The 15,278-nt window shown below is 41.6% G+C and overlaps 1 protein-coding gene across 1 annotated transcript in view; it reads left to right on the forward strand.

The window, feature by feature from the left end:
* DOCK2 (dedicator of cytokinesis 2) overlaps nt 1-15,278 on the forward strand; it is a 505,601-nt gene that overhangs the window by 19,425 nt on the left and 470,898 nt on the right. Inside the window, exon 2 of the mRNA XM_077824538.1 lies at nt 10,770-10,853. Within this exon, the coding sequence (XP_077680664.1) occupies nt 10,770-10,853 (84 nt within the window). The remainder of the gene's footprint in view (nt 1-10,769; nt 10,854-15,278) is intronic.

Below are 15,278 nucleotides of genomic sequence, written 5' to 3' on the forward strand. Positions count from 1 at the left end.
GCTGGCGTGTAAAATGAAAAAGTTTGTAAAGGAATTTTTAAACTAAGGGCTGTGGGGAAAGTTGACAACTGACATTCCTCAGGGGAGGATCTATTGATCAGGATTCTCCATGTCCTAGTAAGGCGGAGAGGATAAAAGTTGATAAAGTTCAGGTAGGAACTGAAGACAATCAAATGAAAAAGTCCTATTCAGTTACATCACATAATGGTAGACAGCTAATCAGTGACAAATTTTTAGAAGAGGTTGTATATGAATGTAAGAAGTTGAAATACTAAGATGGATGAACTTGAGTGCCTGGTATTAAATGAGGATACACAGAAACTTGGTGGAATGACGATAATCAATGGACATGGTAATAGGGTACAATATGACAGAGTAGGTCGTGCTGGTGGGGGAATGGGATTATATGTGCAAGAAACCAGTTCATTACAGTAAAAATCTTAAATGAATTGAACTGTACCATAGGCTCTCTATGGATAGAAATTCTTATTATTAAAGCAGTAGAATATATTACCGACCACCTGATCAGGATGTTGATACTGATTGTGAAATGCTCTGGGAGACTAGAGAGGCTATAAAAATAGTTGAAATTCCCCATTATTGAGTTTTCTATCCCCATATTGAGTGGATACATATCATCTCAGGACAGGATGCAGAGAGAGAGAGTTTCTAGACATAAACGACTGCTTGTTGGAGCAGCTAATTGTGGAAATCACAAGGGGAGAGGTAATTTTTGATTTAGTCCAGAGGATCTGCTCCAAGAGGTGCCTATAGCTGAACTGCTTGGCAATAGTGATCATAATAGAATTAAATCTAACATTCATGTGTATGTGGTGGTCATGGTGGTGAAGATACACCAATGGAGACCATCACAGTAGCATTTAACTTCAGAAAAGGGAACTACGCAAAAATGAGAGAGCTAGCTAAACGGAAATTAAAAGCAAAAATAGTCACAAAAATGAAATGCCTGCAAGCTGCATGGAAAGTTAAAAAAACACCATAATAGAAGCTCAGATGTATTCCCCAAATTAAAAAACAGAGAGAACCCAAAAAAAGCCACCATGGCTAAACAAGGTAAAAGACAGTTAGTGGCAAAAAGGCACCCCTTAAAAATGGGACGTTAAATACTATTGAGGAAAATAGGAGCATAAACTCTGGCAAATCAAGTATAATTAGGGAGGCCAAAAAAAAAAGGGGATTTGAAGAGCACCTAGCAAAAGACTCTATATTTTTGCTGTTAGTTTTTAAGTAGAGCGGAAGCAGGAAGCCTGCCAATCCATCAGTGGGACCACTGGATGATGGAGGTGTTAAAGGAGCATTCAAGGAAGATGAGACCATCACGGCGCAGCTAAATGCGTTCTTTGTGTTGGTCTTCGCTGCAGAGGATGTGAGGGAGATTCCTACCCTTGCGCCATTCTTTTTAGGTGACACATCTGAGGAACTGCCCCAGAATTGAGGTATCAATAGAGGAGGTTTTGGAACAAATTGATAAATTAAACAGTAATAAGTCACTAGGAGCATATGATAGTCATCTGAGTTCCTTCAGAACTCTTAGGTGAAATTGCAGAACTACTAACTCTGGTATGTAACCTGTAATTTAAATCAGCCTTAGTACCATATGACTGGAGGATAGCTAATGTGATACCAATTTTTAAAAAAGGCTCCAGAGGGGATCCTGGCAATTATAGGCCGGTGAACCTAACTTCAGTACCAGGGAAATTGGTTGAAACTATAGTAAAGAGCAGAATTATCAGACACATAGATGAATATAATTTGTTGGGGAAGAATCAACATGGCTTCTGTGAAGGGAAATCTAGCCTTACCAATCAGAGTTTTTTGAGCGGGTCAACAAACATGTGGACAAGGGTGATTGCTTTTCACAAGGCTCTTAAGCAAAGTAAGCAGTCATGGAATAAGAGGAAAGGTCCTCTCATGGATCAGAGACTCGTTAAAGGACAGGAAACAAAGGGTAGGAATAAATGGTCAGTTTCCACAGTGGGGAGAGGTGAATAGCAGGGTTTCCCAGGAATCTGTATTGGTTCCAGTGCTGTTCAACATATTCATAATTGATCTGGAAAAAGGGGTAAACAGTGAGGTGGCAAAATTTGCTGATGTTGCAAAATTAGTCAAGATAGTTAAGTCTAAAGCAGACTATGAAGAGTTACAAAGGGATCTCACAAATGTGGGTGAATGGGTAAGAAAATATCAGATGAAATTCAATGTTGTTAAATGCAAATTTAATGCACATTGGAAAACATAAAATCCCAACTATACATACAAAATGATGGAGTCTAAATTAGATGTTTATCACTCAAGAAAAATCTTGGCGTAATCATGGGTTGTTCTCTGAAAGAATCTGTTCAATGTGCTATGGCAGTCAAAAAAGCTAATGGAATGTTAGGAAAGGAATAGATGATAAGACAGATAATATCACAATGCCACTGTGTAAATTCATGGTATGCCCACACCTTGAATACTGCATGCAGATCTGGCCATCCCATCTCAAAAAATGATTCCTTAGAATTGGAAAAGGTACAGAGAAGAGCAACAAAAATTATTAGAGGAATGGAACTGCTTCCATATGAGGTGAGATTACAGACTGGGACTACCCAGCTTGGAAAAGAGACTAAGAGGGATGTGATAGATGTCTATAAAATCATGAATGGTGTGGAGAAATTGGATAAGGAAGTGTTATTCTTTCACATAACACAAGAACCATTTTCACTCAATTAAATTAATAGGCAGCAAGTTTAAAACAAACGTAAGAAAGTACTACTTCACAGAACACACGGTCAATCTGTGGAACTCATTGGCAGAGGATGTTGTGAAGGTCAAAACTTTAATGGCACTGGAAAAAGAACTAGATAAGTTCATGAAGGATAGGTCCCTCAATGGTTATAAGTCATGATGATCAGGGATGCAGTCAGTGGTTTTGCTGGTATTTTTTTCAAATATATGTGGTCTGCAGATAATTTATGCTATGTAATAGATTATATATTTATGTGTATTTGGGCTTTAAACAGCCCTATATTAAGAATACAAAGTCTTTATAAACTCATCCAACTAAGCAATCAAAATTCAACCAAGAATTCTGTTTTGTCTGTAAGTTTCCACTTACTCATTTAGAAAATGTTTAGCCTGCAAACTAAGCCACTTCCTCTGTCAGTTATTGTGCTTTTTCAACATAACTGGTGTTAAAGGAAGCAATTAACAGAAGGCAACACTAGTTCACAACATGAATTGATGATTGTTGGTATCTATAATGTTTTGGCTTTCTTTTAATACAAGGCAACCAGTAGTGGAGGAATGCATATTTCAAGTGAAAGGTGAAAGCTAAATTAATCTTGGCTAGGGCTCTGTGTTTGTCATGCAGGTAGTGGAAGTCACGGATTCTGTGACTTTCCGGGACCTCGGTGACTTCTGCGCGGGGAGGCGGAGAGACAGTATGGCTGACCCCAGGGCTGCCCAAGCAGCTGGCTCTGGGGCAAGCTGCTCAGGTGGCCCCAGGGACAGCCACACCGGCAGCTGCTGGAGCAGCTCTGCAGATGGCCGCTCCAGCAGCCCCGCAGCGAGCCACGCTGACTGCTGCTGGAGTGGCCCAAGGGCCAGCTGCACTGGCCACTGCTCGGCCGATTCCCGGGGGCTGGTGTGACTGCTGGCCCTGCTGCCCCATCAGCAGCCCTTTAGGGCGACTGCCCCCACCCCCGAAGTGGCCCCTCCAGATCCGCCCCAGCAGCAACCCCGTTAAGATTTAGTCATGGGTGTTTATAGCATAAGTCTTGGACAGGTGACGGGCCCCTGAATTTTTGTGTGTGTTGCCCGTCACCTGTCCAAGACTTATGCTATAAATACCCATGACTAAATCATATCTTTAATCTTGGCCCATAGGGACACTGTGGGGGTGGGAAAAATCCTCAAATTTGATCAAGTGTGTGATTATTTTAAGTGTTATGATGTTTTTGTCATAATATAGTATTTTCTAAAAACTGGTTTGAAGTTTCTATAGAAAATCACTCCTAATAGGAACATAACTTTAGTAACCCATTATTTAAAATTAAACCTTGGTTAGAGTGAGACCAGTTTCCTGCCCTGAAGAGTTTATAGGCATTTGTGCCCAGTATTAAAAATTGTTTTCAGGGGTCCATTTGGAAGTGCACAGCTTCTGTCGTCATGTGAGTTTCCTTCCACTTTTGGACTGGGTGGGTTTTAAGCATATAATTTGATTTTTTTTCTTATTTTTTTAATCCGCTCTAGGCAGTGGAATACATTGTCAGCTCAGGGGCCTTCCATCAACATGATAGTAGTTACAGAAAGTTTTCATCTGGTTTACTATCAAGTTGTACTCCTAGTTCTTTCATCTACACCTTAACTCTGCTCCTGCTGTCTGCCTTCTATCTTCACTTCTCATGGCTTTATATGGTATACAGTGGATGTGATGGATGAACAACACATCCCATATCAGAGCAGGATCACGATCCTAGATATATATAATCAACTTTCTGGGGCACTTACAGCAAGCAAAGTTCTATAGGCTTTTGAATTGCTACATAATGGAGCTGACATGATAAATGGAACTGAATGTTGACAAGCAAAAGAAATTTCCCTTTGATCAGAAGAAATAACAAAGGGAGAGAATAATGACAATTGAGACACAAGATTTATAAGGAAGGTGGAAGTGATTGAATGACAATTTCTAAGTATTTAGATAGAAGCAATTAATCTGAACAGTCAGTGATGTTTTTCACTTGATGTAATATGGTTTAATTTTCTTGTTTGACCCATACAATATGAAATTGTTTGTTCTTTATGTTGATATTTTAATACCTGAAAGACACAGGGAAGTGGATGAGATTTATATCCGAGTAACAGTGAGTTATGAGGGTAACAAAAGGACCCTGATCCATGCAAATCCATGAAATGTGTGTGACTGAAGTGTATGAAGTCTTAAATTTCAAGTTAAAGTTATTTCAGGTTCAACATGTACAATTTGTATTCTGATGGAAACAGGGCAATCATAAGAGACATGACATGTCTTTAGCAGCAGCTATATAAAAGCCTAATAAAAGGAAGGCAGCTTGGGTGAAAGTGATCATGAAATAGAGTTCATGATTCTAAGGAATGGTAGGAGGGAGAACAGCAAAATAAAGACAATAGATTTCAAGAAGGCAGACGTTAGCAAACTCAGGGAGTTGATAGGTAAGATCCCATTGGAAGCAGGTCTAAGGGGACAAACAATTGAAGACAATTGGCAGTTTTTCAAAGAGACATTATTAAGGAAACAAGAGCAAACTATCCCACTGCATAAGAGAAATAGGAAGTAGGGCAAGAGACCACCCTGGCTTAACCAGGAGATCTTCAATGATCTAAAAATGGGAAAAAAAGTCCTACAAGAAGTGGAAAATAGACCAAATTACAAACTGTGAATATAAACAAATAACACAAGTATGTAGGGACAAAATTAGAAAGGCCAAGGCACAAAACACGATCAAAATAGCTGGATATATAAAGGGTAACAAGAAAACATTCTACAAATACATTAGGAGCAAGAGGAAGACCAAGGACAGGGTAGGCCTGTTACTTAATGAGGGGAGGGAAAAAATAACAGAAAATGTGGAAATGGCAGAGATGCTTAATGACTTCTTTGTTTCGGTTTTCACCAAGAAGGTTGGTGGTGATTGGACGTCTAACATGGTGAATGCCAGTGAAAATGAGCTAGGATCAGAGGCTAAACTAGAGAAAAAACAAGTTAAAAATTACTTAGACAAGTTAGATGTCTTCAGGTCACCAGGGCCTGATGAAATGTATCCTAGAATACTCAAGGAGCTGACTGAGGAGATATCTGAGCCATTAGCGATTATTTTCGAAAAGTCATGGAAGATGGGAGAGATTCCAGAAGACTGGACCATCTATATAAAGGGAAATAAGGACAACCTGGGGAATTACAGACCAGTCAGCTTAACTTCTGTACCTGGAGAGACAATGGAGCAAATAATTAAGCAATCAGTTTGCAAACATCTAGAAGATAATAAGGTGATAAGTAACAGTCAGCATGGATTTGTCAAGAACAAATCTTGTCAAACCAACCTGATAACTTTCTTTGACAGGGTAACAAGCCTTGTGGATAGGGGGAAGTGGTAGATGTGGTATACATTGACTTTGGTAAAGCTTTTGATACTATCTTTCATGACCTTCTCATAAACAAATTAGGGAGATACAACCTAGATGGAGCTACTATAAGGTGGGTGCAAAACTGGTCGGAAAACCATTCCGAGAGAGTTATCAGTGGTTCAGCCTTGCTGGAAGGGCATAATGAGTGGGGTCCCGCAGGGATCAGTTCTGGGTCCAGTTCTGTTCAATATCTTCATCAATGATTTAGATAATGGTATAGAGAGTAAACTTATAAAGTTTGCAGATGATACCAAGCTGGGAGGGGTTGCAAGTGCTTTGGAGGATAGGATTATAATTCATAATGATCTGGACAAACTGGAGAAACGGTCTGAAGTAAATAGGATGAAATTTAATAAGGACAAATGCAAAGTATTCCATTTAGGAAGGAACACTCAGTTGCACACAGACAAAATGGGAAATGGATGCCTAGGAAGGAGCACTGCAGAAAGGGGTCATAGTGGACCACAAGCTAAACATGAGTCAACAGTGTAACACTATTGCAAAAAAAAGCGAACATCCCTTCTGGGATGTATTAGCAGGTGTGTTGTAAGCAAGACACGAGAAGTAACTCTTCCGCTCTACTCTGTGCTGATTAGGCCTCAACTGGAGTATTGTCTCCAGTTCTGAGTGCCACATTTCAGGAAAGATGTGGACAAATTAGAGGAAGTCCAGAGAAGAGCAACAAAAATGATTAAAGGTCTAGAAAATATGACCTATGAAGGAAGATTGAAAAAATTCGGTTTGTTTTTTCTGGAAAAGAGAAGACTGAGAGGAGACACAAGAGTTTTCAAGTAAGTAAAAGGTTGTTACGAGGAGGAGGGAGGATAGGACAAGCAGCAATGGGCTTAAATTGCAGCAAGTGAGGTTTAGGTTGGATATTGGGAAAAACTTCCTAACTGTCGGGGTGGTTAAGCATTAGAAAAAAATTGCCTAGAGAGATTGTGGAATCTCCATCACTGGAGATTTTTAAGAGCAGGTTAGACAAACACTTGCCAGGGATGGTTTAGATAATACTTGATCCTGCCATGAGTGCAGGGGACTGGACTAGATGACCTCTCGAGGTCCCTTCCAGTCCTGATTCTAATTGCTTTCTAGTTTTATGTTTAATTACAGACATGCAGAAAATCCATGTGAGAGACAGTAGTTCTCCTTGAACGACAAATTGCCTCATCACCACCATAAAATGGTTACAGTAAAGTAAAACATAAGACAAAATGACATGCATCGTCACAGGCCACCTCAGTGCACATTGAATTATGTTGCTTTGCGCAGATACTCCTCACGAAAACTTGCATGGTGGCGGTAGTGGGACTCTAACAGTCGTAACACATTTTTGAGTAGCTCTTAGTTTTGGAGTTGTTACTAAGCTGTGACAGCTTGGTATAGTCACTTAAGTTGTATTGCTTGTGTAAGGTGTGCATGATCCAGGTGAAAGCCTTGCACAGATAGATTTTTATCCTCCTGTACTATTTTTTTTTCTTGGCATGATATAATTAGTGTGTTTACAGAATGGCTAGTGAAAATGGCTTATAAACTTCCCACCACCGCCCCCCAAAATGTATGTGCAACACTTACAGGTAGTAAGGTCTAGTGGTCAGGTGGCACCTGTTCCATGGTGTGTCCCTTTAACCCCTGGGACTTTTTAGGGTGGGTGAAGACCTAGAAGAAGGGAGAGCTAGGAGTTGGGAGAAGGAAGATGGCTCTGGGGAGCAATGAAAACTGAGTGAAAACCCAGCCTATTTCTTTAGGGCCTGGGGCCAGGGGCCTTGTAGGGCTGATGAGGCAAGGCTGCCCCCTCTCCCAGCCAACTGGAAAAAGCACTGGGAAGAAGGCGAGATATATTCTGTGCCTTCCATCAGGATGGAGGGAGAAGGGCAGGGGAAAGGATTATCTGTGGACCTCTCTCAGCCTAGGAAAGTGAGGGAAAGAACTACATGGAGAGCTGCAGGAAGGGTTCCTGAGGGAAGCTGCTGGAACTACTGAGAGCCCAGAAGGAGGTCGGTAAAAGCCCTGAACCTGACAGGAGAGACTACAGGCCAGGGAGACTTTATATCAAGTTCATTTGGATTTAATAGAGTACAACACCAACAGGAGAATTGTATCTTTACCTTTGCAGTGTATGGAGTTCTTAAGGGGCCCTGAGAGAAGGAAACTCTGGCAGGACGTTGCAGTTGGCCAGGAGGGGGTGCTACCGGACAAGTACACCCTTTTATAGTATGATGAACTCTGTCTACTTAAAGCTTAGAAGTATAACGAACACACGTTTTGCTTACACAATATTGTATCACTTCAAACGTTAAATAACAGTATTAAATACACAGTACTATAAATCATTCTAAGAGAAAGTAGTCGGTCTTAAGCCATTTGGGGAAGGAAATTCAGTTTCATTTTTAGGCTGGAAATATAGGGGAATACCATCTACAAATCAATGACACTAGATAAATCAAAAGTCAGTAAAAATGCCTTTAACTTTAAGAGTAAGTTAATGTGGCAAGTCACAGATCTTGAAAGAATACGGGTAGGACTATGGGATAAGCTTTTAGGGAGAGAAGTGTTTCAGGTGATGGAAGGGGACACTGAGGGGAATGGAAAGTTTTCAAAGAGTAATTATTCGGTGCACCATACTGAAAGCAACACATTAGCACTATCCCAGGGGTTATCACACTTCATTGCACTGCAACCCCCTTCTGACAACAAAAATTACTACATGACCCCGGGCGGGCGAGGGGGGGAGTGGGGACTAAAGCCTGAGTTCCATTGGCCTGGGCAGGGGGGCTGAAGTCCTAGCCCAAGGGCTTCAGTCCCGGGGGGGGACCTGCAACCTGAGCCCTGCCACCCAGGGCTGGAACCCTCAGGCTTTGGGTTCATCCCCAAGTGGTGGGCTTGGGCTTTGGCCCTGGGCCAAAGCAAGTCTAATGCCAGCCCTGGCAACCCCATTAAAACAGGGTCATGACCCACTTTGGGGTCCTGACCCACAGTTTGAGGACTGCTGCACTAGGCGATGAAGACATGAGCAAGGAAGTCAAGAAAATATTAGAACAGAAGGCCAAATGAAAGGAAGAATTTGGACTACAGGAAATAAGAACTTTAAAAGAATAAAATGGACTTTCTTTTTCAAAGGAATATGATAGACTGTATTCTGCTGTGAGCTACACCATTGAAACTTGATAACCTTATCAGAGGCAAAGTTGATCTCAGCAATATATATTAAAGATGCAGCTTATTTGAACTGATGATTCCGTAACAGTAGGCCACAGGTGCCTTTCTGCTGCATGAGTGCAAAGGGGAGCAAAATGGGACAGAAAGGCAGTTACATGTGCTGAAGAAAAGCTGTGCCTCTGGACCATGCTCATTTCAACCAAAGACACTGCAAATTTGTGGGTTTGATGCACTCTGTGGGTTTTTTGGGGGAGAGGGAGGAGGAGAATAGGGATGTTCTGGGAGGAGAAGAGAATGGAACTAAAAAAAATGACCACTGAGTAATGTGTACTTCAGTGTAGATCAGAGAGACTGCAATAGATATCTGCATTGAAGTTACTTTTGATACAACAAAGATTTCAGCCCTATAAACATTTAACATAGGATCTCTGTGGGATGTTTATTAATTAGCCACATTCTCGGTATCTAGCATGTGCCTCTATCGTCCAGCCCCAGGAGTCTGCACACACAAAAAGCCAAACACTTACCCTGCCAGCCCACATCCTGTAGGCCTCACAGATAATGAACAACTGTTTGAAAAAGCCTATTACAATGTTCTTGAAACCTGTTCCACTTCTCATCTTCTTTTCTGTGCTTTGAAACCACATTTGAATTACTTGCTTTTGGTTAGCAAGATTGTTAGTATCTAGTATTTTTGTGGCAATTTGAATGTCCTAAAAACAGTACAACTAGACTTTTTCTGCTTTCTCTGTATTAACAATGATTTTGCTTTAAGATTAAACTCTTTACCTTAGGAACATTTTTAGTTGGCAGAGTTAATAAAATCAAAGTCTGCGGGCAGTTTTTTCCATTATTGGACATGAACTTCTATTGTGCATATATGTGTTCAATGTGCGCATATATTTAGAGTGAATGTTTGGATCATAGTAGGAACCCTAATGCATGTGCAAAGTAAACTCTGGATAAAATCCTGACCTAAACCTCTCAATACATTGCATGTTTTGCTTTGACAGCTACATGTAAGGGAAAAATACAAGCCCTGATTCAGGAAACACTAAAGCACGTAATTAAAGTTAAGCATGTTCTTAAATGCTTGGCTGAATTTGGGCAGTAACCACCAAAGTATTACTCACAACATTATCTTTAAATTCCTATTGATGATGATCTTTTGAAAATGTATGCACAATCCTCTTTTGACTACTAGCAATGCATGGCTTCTTTTTGCCTTTTTTTCAGGTAGTGTTTACATTAGATAAGAAAAGAAGAAACTTGTTTGCTGAAATCATAGCCCATCATAAAATTTATAATTTGTTGTGTTCTCCCTAATCTGTTCATCGTGGAGTCAAAACCTTAACATCACACATAGCTTACTTTTCTATTTAATTTGAAAGTATGATTTGCTCTATTTGAATAATTGAATACTTTGTCCTTTAACTTTGCAGCCATATACAACTTTAAAGGTGCAGGAGAATCTCAGTTACCCCTGCAGATTGGTGATGTGGTCCATATATTGGAGTCCTGTGAGGGTAAGTCACTTGCATTCAAAATATAGAAATTGCCTTACATCTGGATCTACCTGTTCTACCAAGAAGCACATAATGTACTACAACTATAAAAACACAGTTTAATATTGTAAGAGTTTCAAAACCAGGATAGGCCATGCTGCACTTGGTTAGTCTAAATTTGCCTTCTTTGAGTCAGAGTATATTCATCCTTGGACATCTGTAGTCAGAAATGTTAAAGTGCATGTGGTTTCCATGCAAAACATTAAGGATGAAGGAATCCAGGTGGATAAAGACTTGAGGTTGTTGTCAGCCCCTCTTATGTGCACTATGCTTATCTGATGGAAGAATGAAGTCTTGAAGATAATACATGGGTTGTATGTGTTTGAGGTTAGTCTTACTAGGTAAATATATGCAATATTTAAGATGCTGAATCTTTTAAAACTCCCACTTAACACAAAGAACTTCTTTAATATGTAATATTTCACTCTTCTTGTATGTCAGAGCTGCCTCACAAGAAACACTGTAGAAATCAATACATGTCACTCCATTTACCTCAAGTGCCAAACACTGATTATTAGCATGTGTTAAATAATGCTGGCCAAAATCTAAAACTAATGGCACATCATTAACATTGAATATGCTGCTCCAAATTATTGGTGATTGTGGAGCCTACCTGATAAAGGGGTGGAAGTAAGACAGAACTAAGATGGGAAAATGCAAAAAGGGAATAAAATAAGACTGGAACTTGCAGCAAACTTGTGATAAATCCATTGCTTATGCTAGAGCTGTCTAAGGTTCCTGTTCAGGCTATGCTGGAGTCAAACCAAATATTTTTGTTTTGACCCACACATTCACAGCCTTCCTGAGTTCTGCTCCATGAAACTGTCAAAGCCATTTAAATGTCCTATTTTCACTATGCAAAACTGAGAGTTACTTGGTTTGGCCCTGAAGCTAAGCAAATCCACCTCACTTTAGCTTAAAGCTAAGTTCAGACTTGCCTGAAAGGTGTATTTATCTTATGTGATACAGGAGGGCCAGGGAGCAGTTTGAGAGTGCTAGATATATAAGCTCAAGGCTAATTAAGGCATGGTTCCCTGTAAACTAGGGAAGGTGGCTGCAGGGTAATTGGAGCACCTGCAGTCAATTAAGGCCCTGTTAGGAACCTAATAAAACCCCCTGCATCAGGCAGGCAGACAGGAGGAGGAGGAAGGATTGGAGCTTGGAGGTGTGTTGAGAGATTTGGAAGACCTGAGAATTGGAGAAAGGGAGACCTTTCCCAGCAGGCCAGGGAGACTCCCCTCCCCCCAGTATCTGAGGACTGAGGGTAACCCCACCTAAGGGGGATGAGGGTAAGAAACCCACAGGGGTTGAGAGGGGCTGGGACTCAGAGCGAGGAGCAAACCCAGATCCCGTCTACCACCTTCCCGGGCTAGTAGTGGGGGATAAAGAGCAGGGGTAAAGGATGGCATCTTAGCTCCCCGCCAAGAAAAGCGCAGGAAACACCAGACAAAAATCGGCCATCTTGTCACACTTAGTAAAACATTTTGATGAATGTGGTCTGAGTGGAATTTTGGTGACGATCCCAAAGACTGCAAGGTTGTTTAAGATGAATATTTCATGACTGTACCCTATTAGATATTTAAAACCTTTTAATGCCTTTGGCTTCTATTGGGTAAAGTAAGTGTTAACTCTAAAACATTTCTTGATACTTTAGACTGGATATGCTCTGTCCTAGAGTCCACTGAGAGAAGGGGCTCTATCTGCTTACTTTGTGCCACTTAGGCTACATCTACACTGAACGCTTCTTTCAGTGGCATGTTGAGTATGCACTCAGGGTAGCTCCCCTAGTACTGGTTTAAAGTAGCAGGGCAGATGGTGAGGCATGAGCTAAGCAAGTAGAGTTGAGAGATGCTACAAGGGTGTGGGTATGTAACTGAGTCAATACCCCACACAGCTCTCTGCTTTCCCAAGCTGCGACTTCCATCTACACTGCTATTTTTAGCTGTGCAATGTCCTGGGACTGGAGCCCTTCCCTGCCTGCCATGAGGGTGGAGGGGAGAGTTTAGCTGTACGAGTGGAGAAGATCAGGTGGTAGTCTGTAAGAAGTCTCCTGAAACTCTCAGAAGAGGAGTGAGTGGCCATTTGCTGTGGTTCTCCTTTTGAGTGTATGCATACATTCCATTGCAGGTGTGTGTGTGCCCAATGCACTTGAGTTGAAGACTTTTGTGGTAATACCACTAGGTGGCGTATGTACCCCAGCTCTCCTTGTCTGCCATCTCCTCTCAGTGAAAGTTGGAGTTCTCTGTGGCTGTTTGCTTTGGTTAGCCAGCGTATTCTGAAAATCTTTGCATGTATAGAACAAAAATGCAGAGGGACTTCTGTCTAGAAGTTCACCTGATGAAAGAGGAATGTGTCCTTCATTGAAACCAGATCCCAAACATGAGGTGACGAATTCTAAATCCATGAGGAATGTTCCTCCAGCCACCAGCAACTCAAAGCACAAGTCAGGTGAAAAACAATGCTTTTCATCTTCACCACTGGCCTCCTTGAAGCTTTCTGATGCTGACAAGTGCTCAAAATCTCAGTCTTCACAGAAGAAGCCTTCCAGTAAGTCCTCTAATACTGGTTTGAGGTATCATAAACGTAAGTACTCACCAGCTCTGTCAGAGAATGCACCATGGACTCTGGCTCCTTCAGGCCCATCAAGTCTGGTGCCTTTAGTTAGTCAGTCTGTAAACCTGAAGTCCAACCCAGTGACGACGGTGCTTTCCTGTCCACAACCACTGGATCACATGGCCTCATGCACATATGTGACTCAGCATACCAGGCTTCACCTTCACCATTAACAGGCTTGGTTCCATTTTGTTTTTTCATTTGACCAGGCATCCTTTGGTCATTTGTGTACCTGAACGAGAATTTCAGTCTCTGAACTGGTGGCTGGACACTTGTAATATGTGCAAAGGGGTCCCATTTCTATCTCCAGAACCAACTAGAACTCTGGTTACAGATGTATCTACCAAAGGCTGGGGTTCTGCCTCAGGTGACTTCATGCACAGGCTCTGGTCACCCAGGAGGTCTCTCTGCATATAGACATGTGATGTTCCATGCTATCTGTTGGGCTTGTGAAACATTCATGTCCTTCATCAGGAACTAGTTGGTGCAAGTCCTTATAGACAACACCACTGCCATGTTTGATCTCCGCAGCTGTGCGGGAGGGTGTGGATATGTGCAAGAATGACTCCTCTATATCAGGAGGCTGTCCACTTTAGGAACCTCTGCATAAGAACCAAAGTTTCCTTGAGATAGTTCCATCTTCTGGGAGTGAGGAATGCCACTGCAGATTCCCTTGGCTGGGATTTTGTGGACCACCACAAGCAGTCAATCAGAAAGGACATCCTCCTCCAGATCTTCCGTCAGCGAGGATACCTGAATTTGTTGTTCAAGTTGGTAGTGAACAAGTCTATTTTCAAGAACTTTTGCTCCAGCCTGATTTTCAGTCTGTGTTCCTTAACCAATGTCTTTCTTCTCACATTGACCAATCATCTGCTATATGCATTTCCTCCAGTCCCTCTCATCCTAAGGGTACTCAGGAAGCTGAAAACAGACAAAGCAACATTAATCTTAGTGGCACCGGTCTGGCCAAGATAGTACTGGTTCACAGGCCTACACCAGCTTTCAATCAGGCCAGCTAACTTCACTTGGAGTCAGAGATCTGCTATCTCAGAACCAGGGCTGGTCTCCACACTGCAACCTCCAATCTCTCCATCTCACTGCATGGATAAGCTCTGGTTAAATGCTTGTGAAAAACTGCTCTAGAGATGTCCAAGATGTCTTTGTGAGCAAGAGGAAGGATTCTGCAAGAGCCATATCCACTATTAAATGGAAGTGTGTCCCCATCTGGACAATCTCAGCATTTATCACTCCCTGTGACAGGACACTAGTCATTTTCTGGGTTACTTATTGCATTTGAAGGCATCTGGCCTTTCGGTTCTGAGAGTTCACCTGGCTTACATATCTGCAGTCCATCCGCCAGTTAGAGGGGTTTTCTGTTCTCTCTCACCCTCTGGTATCTAGATTTCTGAAAAAAACAGTCCATGTCTATTGTCCAGTATCTGATCAGCTACCATCATGGGATCTTAATCTAGTCTTTAAAGGCAAATGGAGGGCCCTCTTTGAACCCCTAGTGACATCACCATTGTATCTCTGGAGGCAATAACTTCTGCAAGAAGAGTGTATCAGCTACGAGTTCTGCTAACTGACAGTTCTTAAATTCCCCCCCCTATGAATGAGGACAAGGTTCTTTTCAGATGACACCCCAAGTTAATTGAAAATGGGGTGTCATCTTTTCATCAGAACCAATCTATTCATCATCCAGTGTTTTTCCCCAAAACCTCATGCTTCCAAATGAAGAAAAGACTTCACACCTTGGATGTTCACAGAACTTTG

Source organism: Eretmochelys imbricata, chromosome 8, assembly GCF_965152235.1.
Source record: "Eretmochelys imbricata isolate rEreImb1 chromosome 8, rEreImb1.hap1, whole genome shotgun sequence".
In the NCBI taxonomy this organism is placed as follows: domain Eukaryota; kingdom Metazoa; phylum Chordata; order Testudines; family Cheloniidae; genus Eretmochelys; species Eretmochelys imbricata.